The sequence below is a fragment of the Octodon degus genome, unplaced genomic scaffold (genome assembly GCF_000260255.1).
Source record: "Octodon degus isolate 3935 unplaced genomic scaffold, OctDeg1.0 scaffold00095, whole genome shotgun sequence".
Lineage (NCBI taxonomy): Eukaryota > Metazoa > Chordata > Mammalia > Rodentia > Octodontidae > Octodon > Octodon degus.
In genome coordinates, this window is record NW_004524671.1 from 6,902,339 (window position 1) to 6,925,467 (window position 23,129).

General features: G+C 45.9%; 1 protein-coding gene across 5 annotated transcripts in view; it reads right to left on the reverse strand.

Moving 5' to 3' along the window:
• The window catches only part of Pcsk5 (proprotein convertase subtilisin/kexin type 5), a 433,314-nt gene that overhangs the window by 15,867 nt on the left and 394,318 nt on the right, over positions 1-23,129 (reverse strand). For all 5 annotated transcript variants that reach the window (XM_023722966.1, XM_023722964.1, XM_023722965.1 and 2 more), the window contains 5 exons: positions 17,463-17,680; positions 16,362-16,598; positions 14,570-14,800; positions 11,300-11,477; positions 4,313-4,530 (listed from right to left, as the gene is read on the reverse strand). In XM_023722966.1, the coding sequence (XP_023578734.1) occupies positions 4,313-4,530; positions 11,300-11,477; positions 14,570-14,800; positions 16,362-16,598; positions 17,463-17,680 (1,082 nt within the window). The remainder of the gene's footprint in view (positions 1-4,312; positions 4,531-11,299; positions 11,478-14,569; positions 14,801-16,361; positions 16,599-17,462; positions 17,681-23,129) is intronic.

A 23,129-nucleotide genomic window follows, 5' to 3' on the forward strand; every position in this document is an offset into this window, starting at 1 on the left:
CAGGCAATATAGAGAAGCCATGGGAGCTCCAACCACTGGAAGTGCTATAGGGGCAGAGCCACCCAAGCCCTTTGGAGTTATATCTTGTCACAGATTGCCTCAGATGCTGCACATGGAACTATAGGACTTAATGTTTGCTCTGATGGATTTTGGATTTGCTTTGGTGACATTACTTTGTATCTCCATTTATAATGTTTGGAATGGAAATGTCTATCTAGTGCAATTGAATGTCAGAAGTGTTTAAGTTTCTTTTCATTTGCACAGGAGCTCACAACTAAGAGTTTGTCTTAAATATCAGTGGAGACTTTTGGACTTTTCAGCAATGATAAAACTGTTAAGACTCTGGCAACTCTTGGAGGTATACTAAATGCCTTTTGCATAGAGGGCTATACATGAATCTTGGGGGTGGCAAGGCAGAATGTTATGGCTTGTGTCTGGATGATTCCCCCCACTCAGACTCAGGGGGTCATAAGGTTTTCTCAGAGGTGGCCGAATCTAGAATATATGATTTGGGATTAAAGGTACTGGGAGTAAAAGTTGGTGATTACTGGATCATTGCATTGCTTGGACTGCCACTGCCCTAATCCTGTGGACTCCACACAATGTAAGGGATAGAGCAGGCTCATCTGGTTCTCTTTTGTTGCTTTTTCTGTCTTCTGCTGCTAGGAACTTTTGCCCTTTGTCATGTGCTACCTTGCCTTAGAGCCAGCTGATCATGGACTGAAACCTTTACAAACTGTGAGCTAAACAAACTATTTCCCCTTTAACTTTGGGTGTTAGCTATTTTGTCTCAGCAACAAGAAAAGTAACTAAGACAGTATGTGTAATAGAAAACTATATGAAAGAAGGATGGTAGATGAAATGAGCATCAGAGACCTAGGACTTCAACCAGGCCAGGTCTGGAAATCAAGCCAAATCCAGAAAAGAGCACAATCACACAGGATGCCTTTGAACTCCCAGCAGCACTCCCCTCATCCCTGAGTCATACCTCAAGAATCCTGTGCTAACAAACTTTTGGGACTGGGAATGCTCAAAAGCATTCTTCTTGATTCGCCTAAGAAATCTCAGACTCAGGTAGAGAAATGCATCATTTTCCAAACTGTGCTTAGAACACTACGGATAATTTCTTCAATTCCTACAAAAATCTCCAAAGACCAGTGTCATCTTATTTTTACTGGCTGATGTTAAGAGACATTAACTTACTTTGATGACTGCCTGATCTTCACTAGAGATCAAGTGTCCCCAGCAGTAGCCCACTGCACAGCACTAATGGTTGCAAATTAGCATTGATTTGGCGAATGAAAACATACTACTTTATTTGGCAATCTTAGCTGGATTAAAAGCCCTTCCCCTTTTGATAGTGGCAATTTGGTAGATACTTTCAACTTTTAAAAAGTGAAAAAAAAATAAATCTCCTCACTATACAGTGAGACCCTGACTTAAAACAAAACAGGGTCTTGCTCATGCCTGGCAAGTGCTATACTGCCGAGTTGCATCCCCAACTCTTTATATTTTACACCAGGATAGAGCCTCCCTAAATTGCCCAGACTGGCCTTGCACCTTCAGCCTTCTTGTTTCAGCTTCTTCAGTAGCTGGAATTAGGGGCATATGTCACCACAATCAGCATGGGGGTCTTTAAAAATATAGTGAGTTAAATTGAAAAGAAACAAAGAAAAGAGGTGAACTTTAAAGTGTTGAACCCAGAAAACAAATTATGGAAATGGAAAAGGGCTAAAGAATCATCCTAATGAAGACCACAAAGAGATGAAAATACATATAAGAGCAGGAAGGAGACAAAGAGGACAGATCAAGAAATGGCAGTACATTTCACAGGAACTCCAGACAAAGACGGTTGAGGAAAGGGTAGAGAAACCATATTTGAAGATGTAATAGTAAAAGAGACAGACATTGGTGGTTCCACCTGTAATCCCAGCACTTAGGACACGAGACAGGAGAGTCATGGCATGTTGAGGCCAGTTGGGACTACAGAGGAAGACCTTATCTCAAATAAAAACAAAACCAGAAAACAAAGAGAGAAAGACAGACATGTTTAATTCAAATGGGATGTCAACAGAGCTGTGGCAAACAGTGAATTACAGAGTCAGGAAGAGAAGGGAAAAAAGCATGTAGGACTGAAACAAGCCCAAGCCTGGGGACTTCACAGAGTGTCATTCCGCAGGATAGGAGGCAAAGTCAGGAGGAGCACAGAGAACAGTGGTGGGTTCAACAGCGCTGAGGTTTTGGGTAGTTCTAGTCGATTCTTGGTTCTAGAACAGATGGAAGAAGAATTAACATGATCTTAAGGAGACTGAGTGGAGACAGAATTTAATCACCTTTAAAAAATGGAAAAATTTCACTGAAAGTTCATGTAAGCAAATAAGTCGTCCTCACTGCTTTGATGACTAGGGTCAGGAAGAGATGGGGCCCCACTGGAGTAAACCCTATACAGTGCCAATCCATCAGCAAATGAAATCACCACGTTCATTTTGAAAAGCAGAACTGAAGTGCACTGTACCAGGCATTAGTGTTTATCAAGAAATATGGTCACTGTGGCGCACACCTGCAGTCCTAGCTACTCAGGAGACTGAGGCAGGAGAAACAAAGGTTCAAGGCTGCCCTGAGTAATTTAGAAAGAACCTGCCTCAGTCTGGGAATATAACTCAGTGGCACAAGTGCCAGCGCAAGGTCCTGAGTTTAATTTCTGGCACCAAAAAAAAATAAAAGGAAAAAGAAAAAAAAAAAGAAAGCTATGGTGGAGGAAGAGAGAGAGACAGAGAGACAAAGAGAAAGAGAGAGAGAGACACACACACACACACACACACACACAGACAGACACAGAGACACAGACAGAGACAGAAAGATAAAGAAGGGAAGGGAAGTTAGGTATGTAGCTCAGTTGAAAGTTCTAAATTCAATTTCCAATGCTTAAAAATATTAGAAATAATATAAAAACATACTTTCCCCCTTTTGTAGGACAGAGGATTAAACCACAAACATGCTAGGTGAGCACCTTGCATTGAGCTATATCCCCAGCTCTTTTTTTTGGTTTTGTTTTTGGCAACAGGTATCAAACTCAGGACCTTGCACCAGGACCAGGCAGGTGCCTAAACAACTGAGCTATCTCCCCAGCCCTCCCAGCCCTTTTCATGTTTAATTTGAGACGCAATCTCATTAGATTGTCTAGGCTAGCCTCAAACTTGCAATCCTCCTGCCTCAGCTTCCCAAGTAGCTAGGGGTACAGGAATGTGCCACCATACTTGACAGAAGTATGGTCGTTATTTCTTACATATTGAGAATTCATCGCAATCACCATCTCATGGAAAGACACAGGATGAATGGGCTAATGTGAGTTTCAGCAGTTCCATGGCATTAGTGTCCTGCATGTCCCGGTGTGTGTGGAGGGTGGAGCGAAGGGTCAGGATGACCTGTTAGCTTCACAGATCTGACAAGAGAGGCTGGGGAGAATGGAAAAGGAGAATGGTGAGAAGGGAAGAGATCTAGTTGGAGAAATATTTAGGAGAGAGTGTGTGAGGCCTCAAACTCTGTGTGAAGGTGGTGGGTTGGGCAGGAGGCAAGAGAAAGAGAAAAACCAAAGACGACCTCAGGGGGTCACACCAGACAATGGTGGCATGCTGGGCTCATTGGCAGTAGGTTTAGTGGTCTCTGGGACAGACAAGCAAACATCTGGAAAATAGGACTGAGTTTGGCCGCATTTGAAGTAGGTGTTTTAAGGAGGTTTTTTTCTTTTTTATGTATTTGGTACAGGGTCTCACTACACAGATCAGACTCATAGTGATCCTACTGTTTTCAGTCTACCCAATGCTGGGATTACAGGTGCTTACCACCACGCCTGGACACAGTGGCTGGCTTTGTGCGCCCAGGAGCAGGGCCGGGGTGGCATGTGGTGCTGGGGATCAAACCCCTGTCCCTGTGCTTGCCTAAGCAGGCGCTTCATCTGCTGAGATATCTCTCTGGTCCTTCAAGGAGTTTTTGAAGTCATGGAAATAGATGGAATTCCTGCAGCAGATGCAGGGTCAGGGAGGGTGGACAGACAGGAGCGCAGCACTCCCGGGGTAGCCAATGGCTGGAGATGGGCTTTGGTGGGATTGTGAGGACCTAGGGGGCAAGCAGAGGTTGCAGGAAGCTGCAGAGGCTGACATGAAGAGAGCCTGCCCATGCTGGAGCGTTCTGGGCCAGAGGCTGGGGCACCCAAGGGACCTCCAAAGGTAGGGAGGAGGGACGGAAGGTCAAAGCAGGAAGGAGACTGTTCTGTCTTGCATCCACATGTGCAGAACAATCTGTCTCCTCTCACCTTCACATTCATTGCATGTTGGATGGCATCTCTCACAGGTCTGTGTGCTCTGCTCTGCGTAGTAATGCTCTGGGCAGGCGCGGTGACACTCTCCCTTGGAGCGGAGAAGGAAGAAATACGGATCGCAGGACAGGCAGTCTGTGGAGTGGGGGCCCTGGCAGTCCTTGCAGCTCTTGTCACACTTCTCACACTTCCCAGTGGAATTGTCTGCATAATACCTGAAACCAGGAGGGTGTAAAGACAGAGCACAGTCACCCCTCTGTCTGCAAGGACCGTCCTGTGGACACCAAGGCACATGGATGCTCAAGTCTCTTGTGTAGCACGGGGCAGTGTTTGCACATCAGCTGCCTATGTCCTCCCTTATATTTCAGATCACTTCTGGATTACTTACAGAGTCTAATGCAGTATAAATGCTATGTGTATACTGCTTGTGCTACACTATTTCAGAGACACACTTTTCTGTGCATTCTTATTTGAGACAAGGTGTTGCTTTATGGTCCACATCAGCCTAGAACTCACTATGTATTCCAGGTTGGCCTCAAGTCACGATCCTCTTGCCTCAGCTCCCAAGTGCTGGGGTTATAGGTGAGTGCCGGTGTACCCAGGTGGGTACACCGGCACTCACCAAGGTGGAGGACCAGCTATCCTAAGTGTTGCAGAAACATCTCTGGTCAGGTTGGAGTCACTCCAACAAGTTGCATGATGTTAGCCTCTTTATTAAATTTACTTATTTAATTCATCATCATGATATTAACAAATCTACTGATAATCACTTTTATTATCTATCAATTGGGCGTCATAAACTTTCCCTCTCTATTTGTAAGAATTACATCGCATGATGCCTACGAAAAGTCCTACCAGGCTAGGTGCTAGGGTGCATGCCTGTAATCCCAGCATTTGGGAGACTGAGGCAGAAGGATCACGAGCCCAAGGCCAGGTTGGGCCCATGAGTTCAAGCCAGCTTGGACTACGTAGGGAGACCTAGCCTCAAACAACATAAAACAAAACAACTAAAAAGAAAGAAAAGACCTAGCAATGGTCACACACAGTAGTGCACTGTTGGCTTGATCACTGTGAGGTAACTTCACCTTTTCCCCCATTTGCCTCTCCAAATTCAAGCTTTGAGCTGGGATGCGGAGAGGAAGATGCTTTAAAGGCACCTATGTTAGTCCCTTTCTTGTCATGGGACAAATACCAGAAACAACTTAAAGGAGTGGGAGTGGTTTATTCTGGCTCCTGTTCATAGTCACAGGTCAAAGGCTCTGAGGCAGAAAACAGCTCGGCACATGAGCACAGGGGCAGAAGGGCTGCTCACCGGCTGGTACCCAGGAAGTAGAGCCAGTGAGGGGGGGACCTGGAAGGGAGATGAGCCTTCCAGGTCATGCCCTACTGACCTGCCTTGTCCAGCCAACACCCCCAAGCATCGCATGTAGCCTCATGATCCTTATTTGTAATATAGGACTGATATTAGTACCTAAAGTTAGACATGTCCATGTGTGTCAGTGGTGATTATGAATGACATGATTAACCCTCAGCAAATCTCGTAATTTTGATATTGTTATCCCTGTTTTACAGGTGCAAAAACTGAGGGTCTATGAATTTAGGCAATTGGCTCATGGTCAAACAACTTGAGGACAAATTCAAAATTCAAATTTACCTGTTAAACATCATCATATCAAAACAATACATTGTTTGAAAGTAAGGAGGTGCTTTGTAACTAAGATAAAAGTGGGGAAGAAAATTCTCACTGGACGTGAGCCAGTAGGTGTTGTCTGGCTCATGTGGATCTCTGGATGTCACCACATCCTAGAGCAATCCTAGAAACCTCACAGGTCACCCTGAAATTCTCCATCCAAAATAACCAGCCCACAGCCTGTATTTTTAGGTCTAATGCAGCACCTTGAACTTGCACTCTGCCATGCCTAGGTAACGCTGAGCCCGCCTCCTCTGGGCACAAGTCGCTGGTCCTGGCGGCCTGGTTTGTAGCACACTAAGCCCTGACTCACTTTCTGTAGTTAGCGGAGAGTGAATGCTTCTGAGAGGCAGCCAGAAGACTGGGGCTGAGAAACAACGTGGTGCCAAGAGGCTTCAACCACAAGCTGAATAGTTGGGAAGGATCACATAAAAGCTGGGCCTGGTGGCACACCCTGTAACTCCAGCACTCCAGAGGCTGAGGCAGGAAGAGCCACAAGTTCGAGCATACACAGTGAGTTCAAAGTTGGACTGAATTACATAGTGAGAGTCTGTTTCAAAAACAAAATAAAAAAAAGACCAACTAAGACTCAAGAAGAGAAAACAGGGAAAACTGAAAACATACATAAAACAGGGACTGCACAGGACTAGAATTAAAAAAAAAAATCAGATTTTTAGTCTTGTCTTCACCATGTGTTGGTAGCTAAATGATTCTGGGCAAGTTGATTAACACCTCTCTGAGCCTCAGTTTCCTTATCTGTAAACTGGAGAGACCAAAGAAGAGGATGCTGTTGAGTTGTAGAGCACTCGCTCAGCCCACACAGTGCCCTGGGTTCAAGACCCAGCACTGAAAGAGATAAAACAAAACAACAAAACATCAAGACACTAACATCAACCTCGTGAGATCATTGTAGAATCAAATCCCACTGTAAAGATATACCGCAAGTAGAAATGTTTTGTAAACTCTATTGCAAAGATGGAAAGCATTAATAGAAACCAGGGGGGGGAAACTTAGCAATCTTTTGTGAGTTGTAAAAATTTTCAAAGAGTAATTTTAGCAGAAAGACAATGAGAAGTTCGCCAGATCAGACTAAGAAAAGAGAAGAGCCCATCTTCACTGTGTACCACAACTTTTTTGCATGAGGACACTGTCAGATTTCATGAACTTCCTGCCTTGAAGAAAAACCTGTGCACAAAGACAGACAGAAAGCTGTGTCTTTGGAAACACTGTGTGGGTTAAACTCATAAGTAATCACGTGTGTTGGTGTGGGATTCAGAGAACCATGCGCCCGCGGTGGAAGGCAGAGATGTCATCCGTGAAGCTTATCCGCTGCCGGTGGAACACTGGTTTCACTAAAGAGATGACTTTCTACTCGTACACCAGTATATCATCATGAATGCTCCCCAGTGTGGAGATCTGGGGCAACCTGTACCTCTTCTAGGTCCTCTGGGTCACTTGACACGTGGGAACAGTGGATCAGTGGTCTTAGATCCATAGCACTCCATGCAGGTATATGTAGATCCCCACTCCTCCTCTCGCCTCTTCCTTCTTTTCTTCCTTCCTTCCTTCCTTCCTTCCTTCCTTCCTTCCTTCCTTCCTTCCTTCCTTCCTTCCTTCCTCTGTTTAATGGCTTGATAGGAAGAAGGTGAAGATGGGCCCTGGTCTTTCCAGACACTTACTTGGGTGTCTGAGAGCTAAGAGGTAAGCTAGTCCACCCACCTCTGCTCCTGTTTGGCAGAGCCCTTTCTTCATTGATCTGCACGGTGTTTTCAAGAGCCGCTAATGTGTGTGGCTCTGTGCTGAGCGCATAACAGCCTGTGTGACAAACAGGAGCTGTTTCACTTCCAGAGCTTCTAATTTTCCTGGGACAATATATAGGTTTAAACTCCTGAGGGTCAAAATCTTTGTCTTAACTTACCTTATTCTTTAATTGATATTTTTTCTTATTTACTTAATATAGATCAAAAGGAGCAAATATGGTTACCAATTTTTGTCCCATATCTTCCTCCACTTTAACCCTGTCATTTTTATTTTTCTCCATTACATGCATTCAAACACAATTTCTCTGCCATGAAATACAGCCCCTGGTTTTCTTAGTTCGCTATTTCTTAGAGGAACGATCTCCGATAGTGTTCTCTGTTCTCACACTGCTCTCCCTACCTCTAAGGGTCACATTATGAGTTGTTTTATTAAACGTTTTACAGTTCATCAGGCCATGATTAATAATCAGTAGATTATTAATTATTAATAAATAATTAATAATGAATTAGAGTTTGATCTAAATAGTTTTTTCTTTCAGTTTTTCTCACCATGTAGTGCAGGCTGGCCGCAAAGTCACAGCAAATTTCTTGCCTAACCTCCTCAGTGCTGCAATTACAGACATGTACTATTCTACTGTTCTACACAGTACATTTTAACATTGTTTCAAGTGTGTGGTACTTGTCATTTCCTTTTTTTTATTTACAAAAATATTTTTAATGAAATGCTAAATATTTCTATAAGTTATAATTTACATTACATACTTTATTTTTTTATTTTTTGGCGGAACCGGGAATTGAACTCAGGCTCTCCTGCTTGCCAGGTAAGGGGTTACTCTACTGAGCCATCTCCCTGGCCCCTACATTACATACTTTAAAGACAATGCATTTTTAGGGGGCTACTGTGTGCATCTTAAATGTCTCCCAACGCAGAAGCAGCCTTGGCCCTAAGAGGCCTGTAGAAGGCTGGCGCTCCTGAGGTGGCAAGGAGCAGCAGGCAGGGCCGCTCAGGTCTCCGGCTTCAGCCTCCGATGTCGTGCTTCCTTTTGCCTGTGGAGGGAGAAGCCCCGGCAGAAGCCAGGCATTGCTGCCTAGTCCTCCTGCTCCTGCGTAGGGTTTTGGTCCTCCAGACCTACTCATTTCTGTCCATCTTGCTGAACTCGTCTGCTGACTCCAAAATCCTTGGTGACTCCACCCAGTCCACGTGAGAGAGTGAGAGCTCTTGGGGGCTGGGGGTGGACCATCGCGGGCCCTGATCGCCCCACCAGGTTCTTTCCTCACGTTGGGTCTCGCTTCCTGCTGTGTGAACTCCTGCCACTCCTTGAACCCAGGCCTGCTGGGGCACCGTGATTTTCACTGGTGAAGTCCTTTAATTTCTGTTCTTTCCATTTTATAAAATCTGTAATTTAGGATCTGTCATCCTTCCCCCTTTTAGCCCCTCCTTCTACGCATTCTGGGTTCCTTTCTTCCTTCTTTCTTTCTTTTTTGGGTATTTTTAGTAAGGGTCTGTTATGGGTTGTGTCTAGTTGTCCCCGCAAAGCCTCATGCAGTCATGGGGTGAGGACTTCTAGAGTTTGTGTTAACTCATGATCCACTGGGATTATGTGTGATCCAAGGCTGGGATTATGGGTCTTAGTACTGCTGGGATTACCCATAACTGGGTAAGTACTGGGAAGTACCCATAGGTGTGAGTACTTCCCCTACCCTGGGGCAGGTAATTTGCATTACAATGTAAGGTGGGAAGAGAAGCCAGCGGTTTGAGCTGCTGCTACTTCTCCCTTGCTCTCTTGCTCTTTGCCGCCGCCATGAAAGGTTGCCCTCTGCTATGTGCTGCTCTGCATTGGACCCAGCTGAGTATGGACCGAAACCTCCAGTAACTGTGAGCTAAATAAACCTTTCCTTCCTTCATTGTGAGTGTCGGGTATTTGTCCCAGCAATGAGAGAAGAGTAACTAAGACAGGGTCTATAGGGACTATGGGGTCTCACTACATAGATCGGACTCGTAGTGATCCTCCTGTTTTCAGCCTCCCAAGAGCTGGGATTTCAGGTATGTTCCACCACACCCAGTCTCAATAGCTGTCTCAGCGCGCCCCATGGAGCAGGGCCAGCCCGGCACACCAGAGATGGAACCCGGGCTGGCCCCTGCGTCTGCCTAAGCATGCGCTTTACCTAGCTGAGCTATTTGGCCGGCCCCTAACTGTCTCTTTCACGTGTTCTTGGACATAGAACTCGCTTCCCTCTTCCTCCATTGTGCTTCTGTTGCTGATTCTCTGGTCTCTGGTCCCACCACATAGTGCTTCTCCCATCCTGCAAGGTCTCCTGCATAACCTTTCTCGCCCCCAAGGCTTTTTATTTTTTTCCGGAACTGGGGATTGAACTCAGGCCCCTGCGCTAGCCAGGCAAGCGCTTATTCCACGGAGCCATCTCCCCGGCCCTTGTCATTTCCTACTTTGAACAAGTGCCTTGCGATCAACTACCTAACTCATATACTGTGTTTACAATATTCTTTTGAATTATGTAACATATACCAATACAAAGACATCATTAAATCATGATAAACACAAGAGGAAACAAACAAAAAACCAAACATAGAAGGTGCTCTTAATCAAAATACATATTCATTAAATTAATGAATAAATAAATGACATAAGATGCAAACCAGCTTACTGCACTATAATGAATGAGCCAAGCTGAGCTTGCTCTAGGGCTGAGGACAGCAGATACGCCAACTGGGGGTGAAACCTTTTATAGAAAGTTTAAGGTTCTGACCCCTCAATTTGGGTCTGGAAGCTCTCAGGGCCCTGGGTTACTTGTTGGGAAGGAGGAGCTAGCATTATGTCTACAATCAGGATTTCTTCCTCCCGTGATTTCCACAGGGGAAAAAAGCAGTGACTCCAGTCAAATTCTCTTCTAAATATGCGATAACCAGATATCCTGATGCACACACCAGCAGTTTTTCCTAGCAGACAATGCTAAGTGCTTTCAGGATAATCGTGTATATCTATGCTGCTTATGAACACTATACCTATAATCTGTGGATTCATGGCAGGTGTGATGTGTTGGAGATTGATGGGATATAAATGGAGCTGTTAACCGAAATGGTTCCCTTTGTAACATCAATGTTCCATGTGCATTGCTTAGATGGGCCTTGCAGATTGAATCTGAATTGGAGCAAATGCTAAAGCTGAAGAGAAAGGACCTCCACGAATATTCTTGGGCTGCTCGGGAGAGGGAGGCAATGACTCTGCTTTGGAATTGCTGGTACTCTGAGTTAGCAGGGAGGCTGGGCACTGACTGAGACCCATTACTCAGGCCAGTCTGATTTGGACTCTGACTGCTCTCTCCCAGAGTCGCTCTACCTCTCCCATTTTACTTCTATTATTGTGAACTGGTTCATCTTTGCTCCGCCTTAGCAGTAAGATTTTAATCTCACTGCATTCATGCCTGGCTGCTAGTTCACACATCTGCTGCAGGGGATGGTGTCCGGGGCGGGGCAGCTGCAGAATTTGAAGCAGGCAACTGTGCTGAATGTCTTACCCTTCTCTGCACTGGAGCAGGCACTCTCTGCCCAGTTGGAACCAGCCTGCTCGGCAGGAGAGGCACTGCATGCTGTGTGTGCCATCACAGGTCCGGCAAGAGCCATGGCAGGGGGTGCACCAGTGTCTGTCCTCATCGGTGAAGTAACCTTCTGGACAGCTGTCCACGCAGGTGGTGTCTGCAAGGGAAGAGAAGAGCCTGTCTCGATACCCAGCTTGGCCTTCATGCCGGAGAAAGGAAGTGTGTGAGGAATGGACGATGGGTCTGTGGGCCGATGGATATGCTGGGGGTGGGGATGAAAGCCTGGGAAATAGAATCAGCCAAATGGCTGCTGAGTAGAGGTGGACAGAGCCGCAGGCTGGCCATGGTGGACTGGACCGTGGCTCACCCTCAGCTGATATGTCTGACTCCGGAGGGGAAGGAAGTCCCAGCTCTGTACAGACATCTCTGTAGGAGTAATCTGATGGCTTGAAACACACACATCTATTTTTTTACTGTTGTGGAGACCAAGAATCTAAAGTGGATCCACAAGAGAATCTGTTTCCAGAATTTTTCACCTTCCAGAGGGTGCCTGCATGCACAGCCCCCTCCTCCATCTTCGAAGGCAGCAGCGTCTCTCTGTCCTTCTCCCCTGTCATTGCATCATCCTGTCTTACTAACTCTGATCTCCTGCACTTTCTTATCAGACCCTTGTGATTATGTTGGGCCCATTGAGGTAATCAAGGATCATCCCTTCATGCCAATCTCAGCCTCAAAGCCCCTTTTACCACCCAGAGTAATATCTCTGCAAGACAGGGGAAGGAGAAATTATTCATCTTCAGGGTTACACAGTCTATCATAAACTCCAACATACTGTTTAGCTTTAAGTAGCCTGACTGGTGACATGGCCATGCGGGGCAGAGAGTGAGAAGCCCAGGGCTAGGCAGACACTGCAGCCAGCCTCTAGGGACACCTACCTCTCTGTGTGACACTCCAGAGCTGAAGTGTCAGTTCTAGTTTAATTTGCATGTGCCCCTGTCTCTATTTATAGGAAGCACCCCTTATAGTGAAGACATTTCTTCCTTTCCATGTGAATGTAGCAGAAAATGCCCACCCCATTACACTTCAGCTTTTGTTAGTTGCCCAGGTTACAGTTCCTGTTACACTTCCTGTTGCTTCTGTTTCTCAGAAATGACTGGTCACTGTGAGGCACAGCTGGCCAGTGTGATGCATATTGTAAGAATCAATCAAAGACAGCCAAGTACTCTACCTCTGTACTTTCCCTTTGCAACCTCATAAAAATCTCTTTCCCTGAGCCTTTGGGGCCTGACATTTTTTTTCTTGAGGCAAGTGTCCATCAATGTAAATAAATCTGCCTCCAAATCTTGGGTGATGTTTCAGTGTTTCTGTTTGCCACAGCATGAAGGCATCTGAGGTGACACCTGGTGGTGTTCTCTACTGGGGATAATTAGCAAGGAAGGTCCTGTGGGGTAGGATGATAGGGGAGATTTGACTGGATGAAATATTTTCATGAAGAAGCAACTTCTAGAGGAGGTTCATGGGGCTTTGTGTAAGAGGAGCTAAGGCAGATTAATATGAAAGCTGGTGTGTTCTGGTGTGTTCTGGTGTGGGGGCTCAGTGGTGGGTGTCTCTGTGTCTCCTCAGAAGAACAAGGCCCTTGCTGATGTTATCTCAGGAAGAAGAGGAAAATCTTGCCACATATTTCTTTTTTCAAAAAACTGTATTTAGTATGGAGTCCACAGGGTCTCACTATGAAGATCTAATTTATAGCGATTCTCCTGTTTTCAGCCTCCCAGATGCTGGATAACAGGCTCGCACCACCACTCCCAGTCCCAGTCGCTGTCTCAGCATGCCCCGGGGGCAGAGCCAGCATGACACACTGGGGATCAAAGCCCGGCCACTGTGCTCTGCCTAAGCAGGTGCTCTAGTCCACTGAGCTATCTGGCTGGCCCTGCCACATGTTTCACGCTTGAACGTTTCACTTCTCATGGCGGCCCTGGTGCCTGGGGACAAGCTACACATGTTCTGGTCCTTCTCACATTTCTCCTTCTTTTCTTCCCGGCCTCTCCCGGCACTGAGTTGCGTTTCACTTTGCTTCTCTCTCCCTTGCTCCTCTTGAGCCTGGTCATGCTGTCCCTGAAAAGCGAGGACATCGGTTCATCCTAGCAGCCACCTCCAGAACAGATCTGCGGACTGCAGCTGACCTGGGGCTGTGCCACACAATGTCCAACAAGAATTACTGAGCACGGCATGCCAAATCGAGGGGAAGCTCTGATGAGGTCCTGACTATCTGTGTGTTCTTAAGGAGACTCCACCCAGACTTTTATTTACAATGGAGTCAATGGCAGTTATTCAGGGCCGTCTCTTGACGAGATTGTCAACGTTAACAGCACTGATGAGAAGTGGGTGGCTGCACAAGCCTCCAGGTATCACTCTCAGAGGCTGCCTGTTCCGACAGGGAATGCACACACTTATCTGAATATGGGACCACTGCACACCTAGCCAATCAGAGGGCCAGAGACTGTATCCCACTCAAGCATCTACAAAGACAAGCTGGGCCTGAGGGAACACACCTGAAATCCCAAAGGCTCTGGAGGCTGAGGCAGAATCTTGAGTTTGAGACCAGTTTGGGCAATACAGGCAACACAGTCACACCCTGCCTCACCAACAAGCAAACAGTAACACAAAATCAAAAAGACAAGGAGCGTCTGGAAATGTTCTGGGTTAAAGGAGGCTGAAGACTTGGAAACTACGTGCAATGTCTAAACCTAGGCTCAACCCTAAAATAGAAGGGAGTTGGTAACATTTTAATAAGAATAGTATAATAAGGTATTGAGTCAAAATGAATTCATTAGATTGACAACTGTCTTGGAACCATGTAAGAAAATGTTCATATACTTAGGAAACAGTAGTAAAGTGTTTGTGGGTCAGTTACTTACTATGATGCAAGTAACATACCCTTCAGTAGTTCTAAAAAAGAAATATAGACAATGCACGACCTAGGGTAGCATGTGTGGGAGAAGGGATAAATGAAAAGCAGGTGGGATGGGGTAAGAAGTTTGGAGTAAGTGCACTGGACAATGGACATATTGTGACGTTCTCTGTGCTGTTCTCACACTTATATTTTTCTACAGGTTTGGCACTGTCCCAAACAAAAATAAAAAAGTTACAAAGAAAGAAACCAATATCCGCTGAGTACCAAGAGTCATACCAATGGTTTCCTAGAAGGAAAGCAAAACAAGGCCCTAGGGGGTGAGGGGAGTAACTCACTCAGAAGAAGACTACTCCTCGGGCAGCTGCGACACTGGTCCTGCACGGGCCCCATGCAGTGGAAGCACCTCCTGTGACAGGGCTTGCACCTATGGGCGTCCTTGTCCCAGTACTCGATAGCGGCACATTCCTTGTGAGGCACGCAGGCCCCATGGATATTCATGCGCAGGCCCTCCTGGCAGGTTGTGCAGGTCCTGGGTCCCGAGCACGTGCGACAGGACTCGTGGCAGGCTGTAGGTATGGAGGGGAGCAGAGTGAGAGGGACCCCTCCTCCAGGAGACTTCCAGGCTTTGTGCAATAGAATAACATCTTGAGTTGGGCTCAGCCTTTGGGCTCTGGGTGCAGCATTCTCATTGCAAAATGAGAAAACAATAGCTGTTTTCCCTCCTTTGTGAAATGGCCAACTCAGAAAGATTAATAATGCTTCTGTAATTCCCCACGTGGCATCAAAGCAATGGCAGGCCCTTCTGCGGCAGCACCATCGCACACGAGCATGAGGCATTTCAGCATGTCTTTCCTTCACCTCATAACTGGTGCTCTATATTACATCTGCCCACTGACAGAAAAGACCTCTCACATTTATGAATGCATAGCACCCAGGAGAAGTCCTGTATATAAAGCAAGCACTCCATGAATATTTGTTAGACCACAAAATGGGAAGAACTCACCCAGCCCAAGGTGGTAGCAGTTACCACTCCGTTGGCCTAGAGCTTTCCCCAGATGTGTGCCCACACATTCTCATGTTGCTCCCTCCATTTTGTGATGGACATTTTCCAGGTCTTCTCTGGAGTTTCTGCCCCACTTTGCTCCATCTTTCTGTCCCTATCTTGACCATCTTCCTATTCCCTTGCTTGTCTAGTTTTTTTTTTTTTCCCTCCCTTAACTCATCTTCTTTACTGCTTGTCTGCCTCATAGTGTGAACTCCATGAGGGCAGGAATTGGGTACATCTTGTCCTCTAGGCCTGCAGGAACACATGACACATGGAGGCCCCCCAAGCATTCCCCAGCTCAACAGGAGGATTCCTGCTGTCACTGTCATCTCATTGTATCTGCACTGGGAAGCTGCAGCTGGAGCTATGGACTGGGAAAGGCCAGTAGGAGCAAGAGCTGCGTCCAGGTCCTTAACAGGTGCACTTGCTAGCTCTGCCCAGCAGGGTGTAGAAACCATCTGGGCCTTGGGAAGTCCTGCCCCAAGGACACTTCTTTCATTTGCTGGAGAATTCCTCTATTGATGGACAATTAGGCTTGTTTCTCCTCCATGATAACAAGAGGCAAAGGACTCATGCCCAGTTAAAACATAAGGATGTAGAAATATTGCTGGCTGTTTCTTGAACATGTAGGGAATTACATTCACACAGGGACTGCAAGTGACAAGGACGCTGTGAGAGGAGACAGAGGCATGTGGGAGCAGCCCTATGGCACAGTGCGCTCGTGTGATGACTTCAGAGTGCCTTACAACTTTAAGAAAATCTCCACTTTGATCAGCTCTTGAGGGCTCAACAGCTCTGCTGGCAATCATCACAGTGAGAATCCTTGCTGATACCTATCATTAGAAAGGGGGTCGGTGGACCTGTTACTAATGAACTACATGATCTAATATTATGACTAATTCTCTTAAAATTGATTAGAACACCTTCAGAATCAGCTTCCTTGAGTGGAAAGGTCAGGGCGGGACAACAGCTTTGGTACTGAACTTCTGTGTTGGAACTCAGAGCCTGTTTTGTCTTGGCAGAGACAGTCTCATTGAGCTCCCTGGCATAGTATGGTGGCCGGGCACCCTGGAAGTCTTTACCTTTGCATTCCTCGTCCTCTTCATCATAGTAAGTTCCCTTGGGACACTCGTCTACGCACAGCCCCTCATAGAAGATCATGGAGGTTTCAGCACAGAGCTCGCAGTCATCCGCCTTGGGGCCGCTGCACTGCAGACAGTCTTTGTGGCAGGGGATGCACTGATGCAAGTCAGGGTAGAACCCCCGGGGACATGATGTGAGACACTCGCCATGGAGCAGGAAGAAGTCAGGCAAGCACTCTGGGGAAAGGAAGAGGCAGCTCATAGGCCCAATGGGCTGGAGAAAAGAATTCATTCCCTTTGCAGGGGCTAGCCTGTTTCTCCCCGCTTTGGTTCATTTGACCCGCATAAGCAGTGGCCCCACCCTTCCCTGTAAGGCCACATTCTTGAGGTCTAAGAAGCCCTGCTCTGGGAGGAGGAGGCCCCCCAACAGCCTGTTAGGTGGCCCTGGGCTTGCGTGCTGCAATGATTGTGCCCCTGGGACGCAAAGGCTGCAGGTGTTACTCAGAAAATTTGGACAATATTTGACAGATATTTCAATCGGCACCAAGCACCTCAGAGTCTATTTAAAACAAAAAGCAGTTTAAGAATTATTAGATTAAATTTTCATTCATTAATTGAATAGATTAGTGTATTGTAGGTTTATTTTCTGCATCTTCTTTTACTTATTGTAGGGGGAATCCTGGGCATAGCCAAAGAATCATTGGATAGGACAGCACAAGGCAAGTGAGTCCATCTTATTTTGAAAAGGAAAGTGGAGAGGCTTTCTTGGGAGGCAATTCCAGAGAAAAAAGCCTTGCTTATAGCCCATGTGCTCTTCTCAGTTTCACGGTTGCCTGAACTTTTCTCTTCTTTTTTGTAACAATTGTATTTTTCCAGCTTCCTCCATCTTTTGCTGTTTATTATGGCTGTCACCTGTAGGGCTTGGCACCCACTCCCTGAGTGTCTGTGTGTTTGTGTAAGAAACTGTGTGTGCTGTGGCTTACGGAATGCACTGTAGAAAGTGTGCATCTCACCCTTGAGTTCTTCAGTGGAGGGCGTGGAGATGGACAGACTTCAGAAGGGCAGAGGAGGAGGATTCTCAGGGACCCTGCTTGGCCTCACCTTTGCACACCTTCTCGTGGATGCAGTCCTGACACTCCTCAGGGCAGGGCTGGCACACGCCCGCCACAGCCACGTGCCTCTCGGGGCAAGTTTTCCTGCACACTCCTCTGGCCAGGATGAAGCTGCCTTCACACGACTGACAGTTGGTGGCGTTTCCTTCACATGTTCTACACGGAGAGCTGCAGCGCTCACAGGAGCCATCTTTGGCATAGAAGCCACTGTGTTTGGAGCAGAGAGCAAGGGAGCAGCGGGTCAGGGCAGACTGGGCTCCCACCAAGTTTAGGTGAGCTGAGACAAGTGCAGACTGAATCCCCAGAGCTGCTGCAGTTGTCAAGCAAGTGAGGGGCAGAAAAGCTGAGGGCGGGGGTGGGGGTAGGGGGCTTGAAAGAACTGCATGCACTGGAACCATGGACCAATTAAGAGAAAGGACGTTTAGAAAAATACAACTGAGGGATGAGTGTACAACTTGTGATTTTTATTTAAAACAAAACAAGACAAAACAATGGTTGGGCTGGGGAGATAGCTTAGGGGTCTAAGTGCCTGCCTGGCAAGCCCAAGAACCAGAGTTGGATCCCCAGAACTGCTTGCCTTGCCAACCTGGAACCCCAGCAGCACTGCGCCAGCCTCTGAAACCAGGCTGGTGGCACATGCCTGTAATCCAGCACTTGAGAATCTGAGCTGTGTAGTGAGACCTTGTACCAAATAAACAAATAAAAGATTAAAAAAAAATAAAAGTCACATTTTAAATGAGGGCTAAAAAAGAAATTCTGCAAGAAGAAAGCAGCTGAGGTAGAAGGAAAGGAGTCAGATACTATGGAGAGGAAAGCTGAGTTCAGATTCTTTTGCATACAGCAGTAGCGTCTTAAGCTTTTTCTGACTGTAGTGGTGAACAAAGGCTATCTTAAAAAGTTTGTATAACAAATGGATTTGCCGACAGCAGGAGTTTGACAGATTTGAGAATTTGGAAGTTAAGGAAATGTAGTGTGCTCTCAAGTAGAGTACATTGTTCATGGGGCTACAAAGTGGATAGATTTATTGTTCCTGTGTGTAGTACTGAGAAGCTTAAGCGTCACAGGAAGAGATCTGGTCTTTCTTGCCAGCTGATCTCAAATCCTTGGAATTTCTCAAGCGATAGGAACACTTTTATTCATCATACTAAGCTCCTTGGCGCTGCCTGGTCCAAGGGGAAGAGACAACTCGAGGTGGGATAGCCATGCCCATGCTGAGCCTAGGTTGGAGACTGGCCACTAGAGAAAAGGCAACCCATCTTTAGAGGGTGAGGGTTGGGCGCCTGTGGTATGAGCACAATCTTCAGGGAACTTTGAATGTGAGGCCACACTGGGGCCTCTGACTACAGTTAATCTTTTTGGTCCAGGAAGGGTTTCTATTGGGGGGGGGGTGGTTAGTCACCAGTAGGTCAGGTGCGCTGTAGTTAAACTTAGCATGGGTGCATCTGTATTCGCCTTGAACGGACCTTTGTTGTTGGCATTATTCTTTAAACAGTGCAGCATGCCAATTATTCCCATTGTATTTGCATTGTATTAGGTATCATTAGCCCTGTGGAGATGCTGAGGGTTGTGTACAGGTTATATGCAAACACTCAGCCTTTTCACAGAAGGGACTTCAGCTGCAGGGAGTCCTAGAACCAATCCTCTGAGGTACCAAGGAATCTCTTTTGTTCCTGGACACTTAAAAAAGAGCAAATCCACATAGAAGCTGAAAACGCACAACATGGGGAACTCTTCAGGCTTCAATTAGGAGAGACCCAGGGAACTGGGGATGAAATCCTGAAATGAGAGGCACAGGTTCAAGCAAAAAGGAAAAGGGAACCAATTGAAGACTACTGTTGGCTCAAAAATGAGTACCAGAAGCTTCTGGGAGGCAGCCAGAGGCAATATGCGAACTTTTTAAAAATATAAGCTTCATCTTTTGGGATAGTTTTGAGCTCACAGCACAGTGGAGACTACTCACACACCCTCTACACGTGCAGGCTCCTCCGCAGTCAACAGCTCCCACCCGAGGGGTCCATTTGTTACCAATGGTCAACCCCATTGACACATTGGCACATAGGTTCACTAGTGCTCACCCTTGGGCTGCACATTCTACAGACTTGGATAGATGCATAATGGATGTACCACCATCATGATGCCTTGCAGACTAATTTCCCTGCATTAAGATCCTCTGTGCCGAGCCTAATGATCTCTTTCTCCCCAGTAACCAATTTTTAATGTCTCCATAGTTTTTCAGAATGCCAGGCTGTGGGTGGGCTCATGTAGTTTGTAGATAGCCTTCTCAGGTTGGTTTCTTTTACTTTGTAAAGTGCATTCACAATACCTCCTTGCTTTTTCAGGGCTTGATAGTCCATTTATTTTTAGTGTTGAAGAATATTCTGCTGTCTGGTGTTAAAAATAATTGAACGGGAGGCCATTAAGCTGAGACAGCAGCTCCCGCGCTTGAGTTCCCATGCAAGCAAATGGAAACCAGTGTAAAGAGTAAAAGGACCTCAAGCTCAGCCAATCAGAAACCACCAACTAATCTCTAACCTCTAAAGTAGCTTCCCACCTTAATCAGTTAAACATGTATTCTTGTCTCATTTTCATGATTGCTTTCTAAATGTTTCCTCTTATTCCCTAGGGGGACACTGAACCTCTTGCTGGCTGGTATTGTGAATCATGGAATGCTCAAATAAACTTATATTTTAATGCGCTTCAGTTTGTCTTTTTACACTACATAACACATTTAATTTATCCATTCACTCGCTGCTGCTATGGTTTGGACACTGCAATACTGTGTGTGAAAGGCGTGGCTCCCATGGGGGTAGTCGAAGTGGAGGGGCCTGGAGGGCCTTTGGGGCCCTGGACATGTGCTTTTGAAGTGGACCATAGAACTCCTCTTCATCTTTCTTTTTTTTTTTCCCATCAAAGTCTCCTCCTCATCTCTCTTTTTGCTTCCTGCCAGGCAGTTCATCAGCTTTTTTCTGATGCATGTGCCTGCTGTGATGTGTGGCCTTGTCAGAGGGCCCAAAGCATGGGCCGACTGATCCTGAGGTAGAACCACCAACATGGTGAGCCAAACAACCTTTCATCTTCATAAAGTGACGCACTCAAGTATGCTGTCATAGGGATGGCAAACTGGCTAACACGCCTTAGGTGTGAAGTTGCTATCATCATCTATCTACATGCAGTGTTTTGTGTGAAGAAAAGTCTTTAGGTGGTGTTTTCCAGAGAGCCACTTTGCTAAAATCAGCCTTGTCCATAGAGATCTGTGCTGGCATTTACAAATCTTTTTGCTATTTCATTATTATTTTTATTTAATAAGACACATAATTCATTTGAAAGGAAATTACCACACGTATTAAATTGTTTAAGTCAAAGCACCCAGGGCCTAGATAAGCATAGTGTGAAAGTTACGATTTTACCACTTTACCTGCATTTGACAGACCCCAAGACAGTGACTTCCAGTGCTTCAAACAAGACTATTTTTCTCCTACCTAAGTTTCAAATCTTCATATTGGTTGACTTCAAACACATTTTAGATTGGGTTTTGGTTTTTGTTTTATTTGCTTTTTACACAATAACAAGAACAGTGTGTGTTACACTCACACTTCCTTGCTTGGTGAATCTACCATATTTGCAAAAGTGGTGATCATGAAGGTCGACTGAGAAGCGGTTCTGAGGACTCAGATGCTCGTTCAAGACAGGGTTGCGGGGGCCTGCCCCTTAGGTCAGTTCTTTAAGTGGCTGCTTCAACAAAGCAGTCAGGCTCAGGTTGCTGTGGTTCGATCCCCACAACACAAGACAGCCAGTCATGCCTTCAAGCCATTCGGCGAAAAAAAAAAAAAAAAAAAAAAAGACAGGGTTGCTCCTATCACAGCTCATGGTGCTGTTCTAGGACGGGTCACACCCTAAAGGGCCACTTTCCAGAAATAACTACAAAGCCTCCCAAGACAAGCTGAAGAGTGTATGTTCCATGGATTATCTCCCCCTCATTTCTCTTATAAACACAAAGGTGGGGACCCTGCTGTAATCGGAACATTCTGTTCAAAACAAGAAGAATATATTTGTGTTCTACATTCTGCAGGATTCCCAGTTCATTCTGGTAGCCTACTGCTCAAAAAATACAAAATATAGCTGGGTGTGGTGGTGACACACGCCTGGAATCTCAGCACTTGGGAGGCTGGGTCAAGAGGACCATAAGTTTGAAGCTGGTCTGGATGATGTAGCAAGTTAAGTGCCACGCTAGGCTATATAGTGAGACCCTATCCCAAAAATAAACAGAATAAAATAAAAACAAAACATCTTAGCTGCTACATATCTGCATTGTTTCATTGATTCTTATAAATAGTTGAACCAAGACTTAAGAGGAAAGAATAAAGTGTTGAGTGGCTCATTAACTGGAGGAAAGCCAAAGACATTTCTTCCTTGTTTTAGTGCACTGTCAATTCTCATATTGAGGGCTGGGGAGCTAGCTCAGTGGCATAAATGCCTGCCCGGCAAGCACAAGGTCATGAGTTTGATCCCTAGTACAAAAGAAAAAAAAAAAAAAAGTTCTCATGTTGAAAAACTCAGGAAAGGGCTAGTCAGATAGCTCCTGCTTAGGCAGATGCAGGGACTGGGGTTTGATCCCTGGTGTGCCGTGCTGGTTCTGCCTTCAGGGTGTGCTGAGATGGCCATTGAGACTGGGCGTGGTGGCACACACCTGTAATCCCAGTGCTTGGGAGGCTGAAAAACAGGAGAATCACTATGAGTCCAATCTATATAGTGAGACCCTGTAGGCCCTGTATTAAATACATAAAAAAAAAAAAAAAGAAAACCCAGGAAAAAGCTGTGAAAAAATGGTGATGGTTAAATAAGACAAAAAATCTTTGAGACAGGATCTTGTTATGTACTTTAGGCTGGCCTTGAACTTACTTTGGGGCCCAGGTCGACCTCAAACTCATGGTGATCTTCCTGCCTCAGCCTCTGGAGTGCTGGGATTACTGGTGTGCACCACCACACCACACTTGGCAATGAGGAACAACACTCACAACTATGGCAATCCCTCTGGGGTCAAGACTGATGGGGACACAATGACTGGCTTTGGTAAGTAGATCTCTAATCGCCACTTTTGTTCTATTTCTTATACACTGTTGGGCACATTACCTTTTCCTTCATCTGTAAAGCAGGGGGAAATCGTAGGGTATGAATACGAGAATTCTTGTGAAGACTGAAGGGATTGTGCAGTTGAAGCACATAGCAGAAGGCATACGCGCTCAAAAACAAGCAAGCAAACAAAAATAGCTGTTTTGAAAATAATTTCTTTCCTCTCAGGATCTCTTGGCCCTCTGAGAATTAGCACCCCAGAAGCCTGACATGGGCCGAGGTGAATTTGCTGGGCTGTACTCCCTTTGTGTGCCTTTAATTCATTTCAGTTAGCTCTCAACATCAATATCAATTCTTGATAGAAATATAGGCTTTCCCCGGCATATCCACACATGTCCATGCTGTGTCATTATCAGTTCTTACTCCTAGGGGGGCACTAACTACACTGTCTGCAAGGTGACTTGAGTGTGCTTGGCTGTGTACACTATTTGGGATGTTACTTGTGGGTTAAGTACCACGGCTTGTTTTTACTCCTCTGAGTCTATCTGGATAATGCACATAGATAAGTAACTTATTAGAAAATACT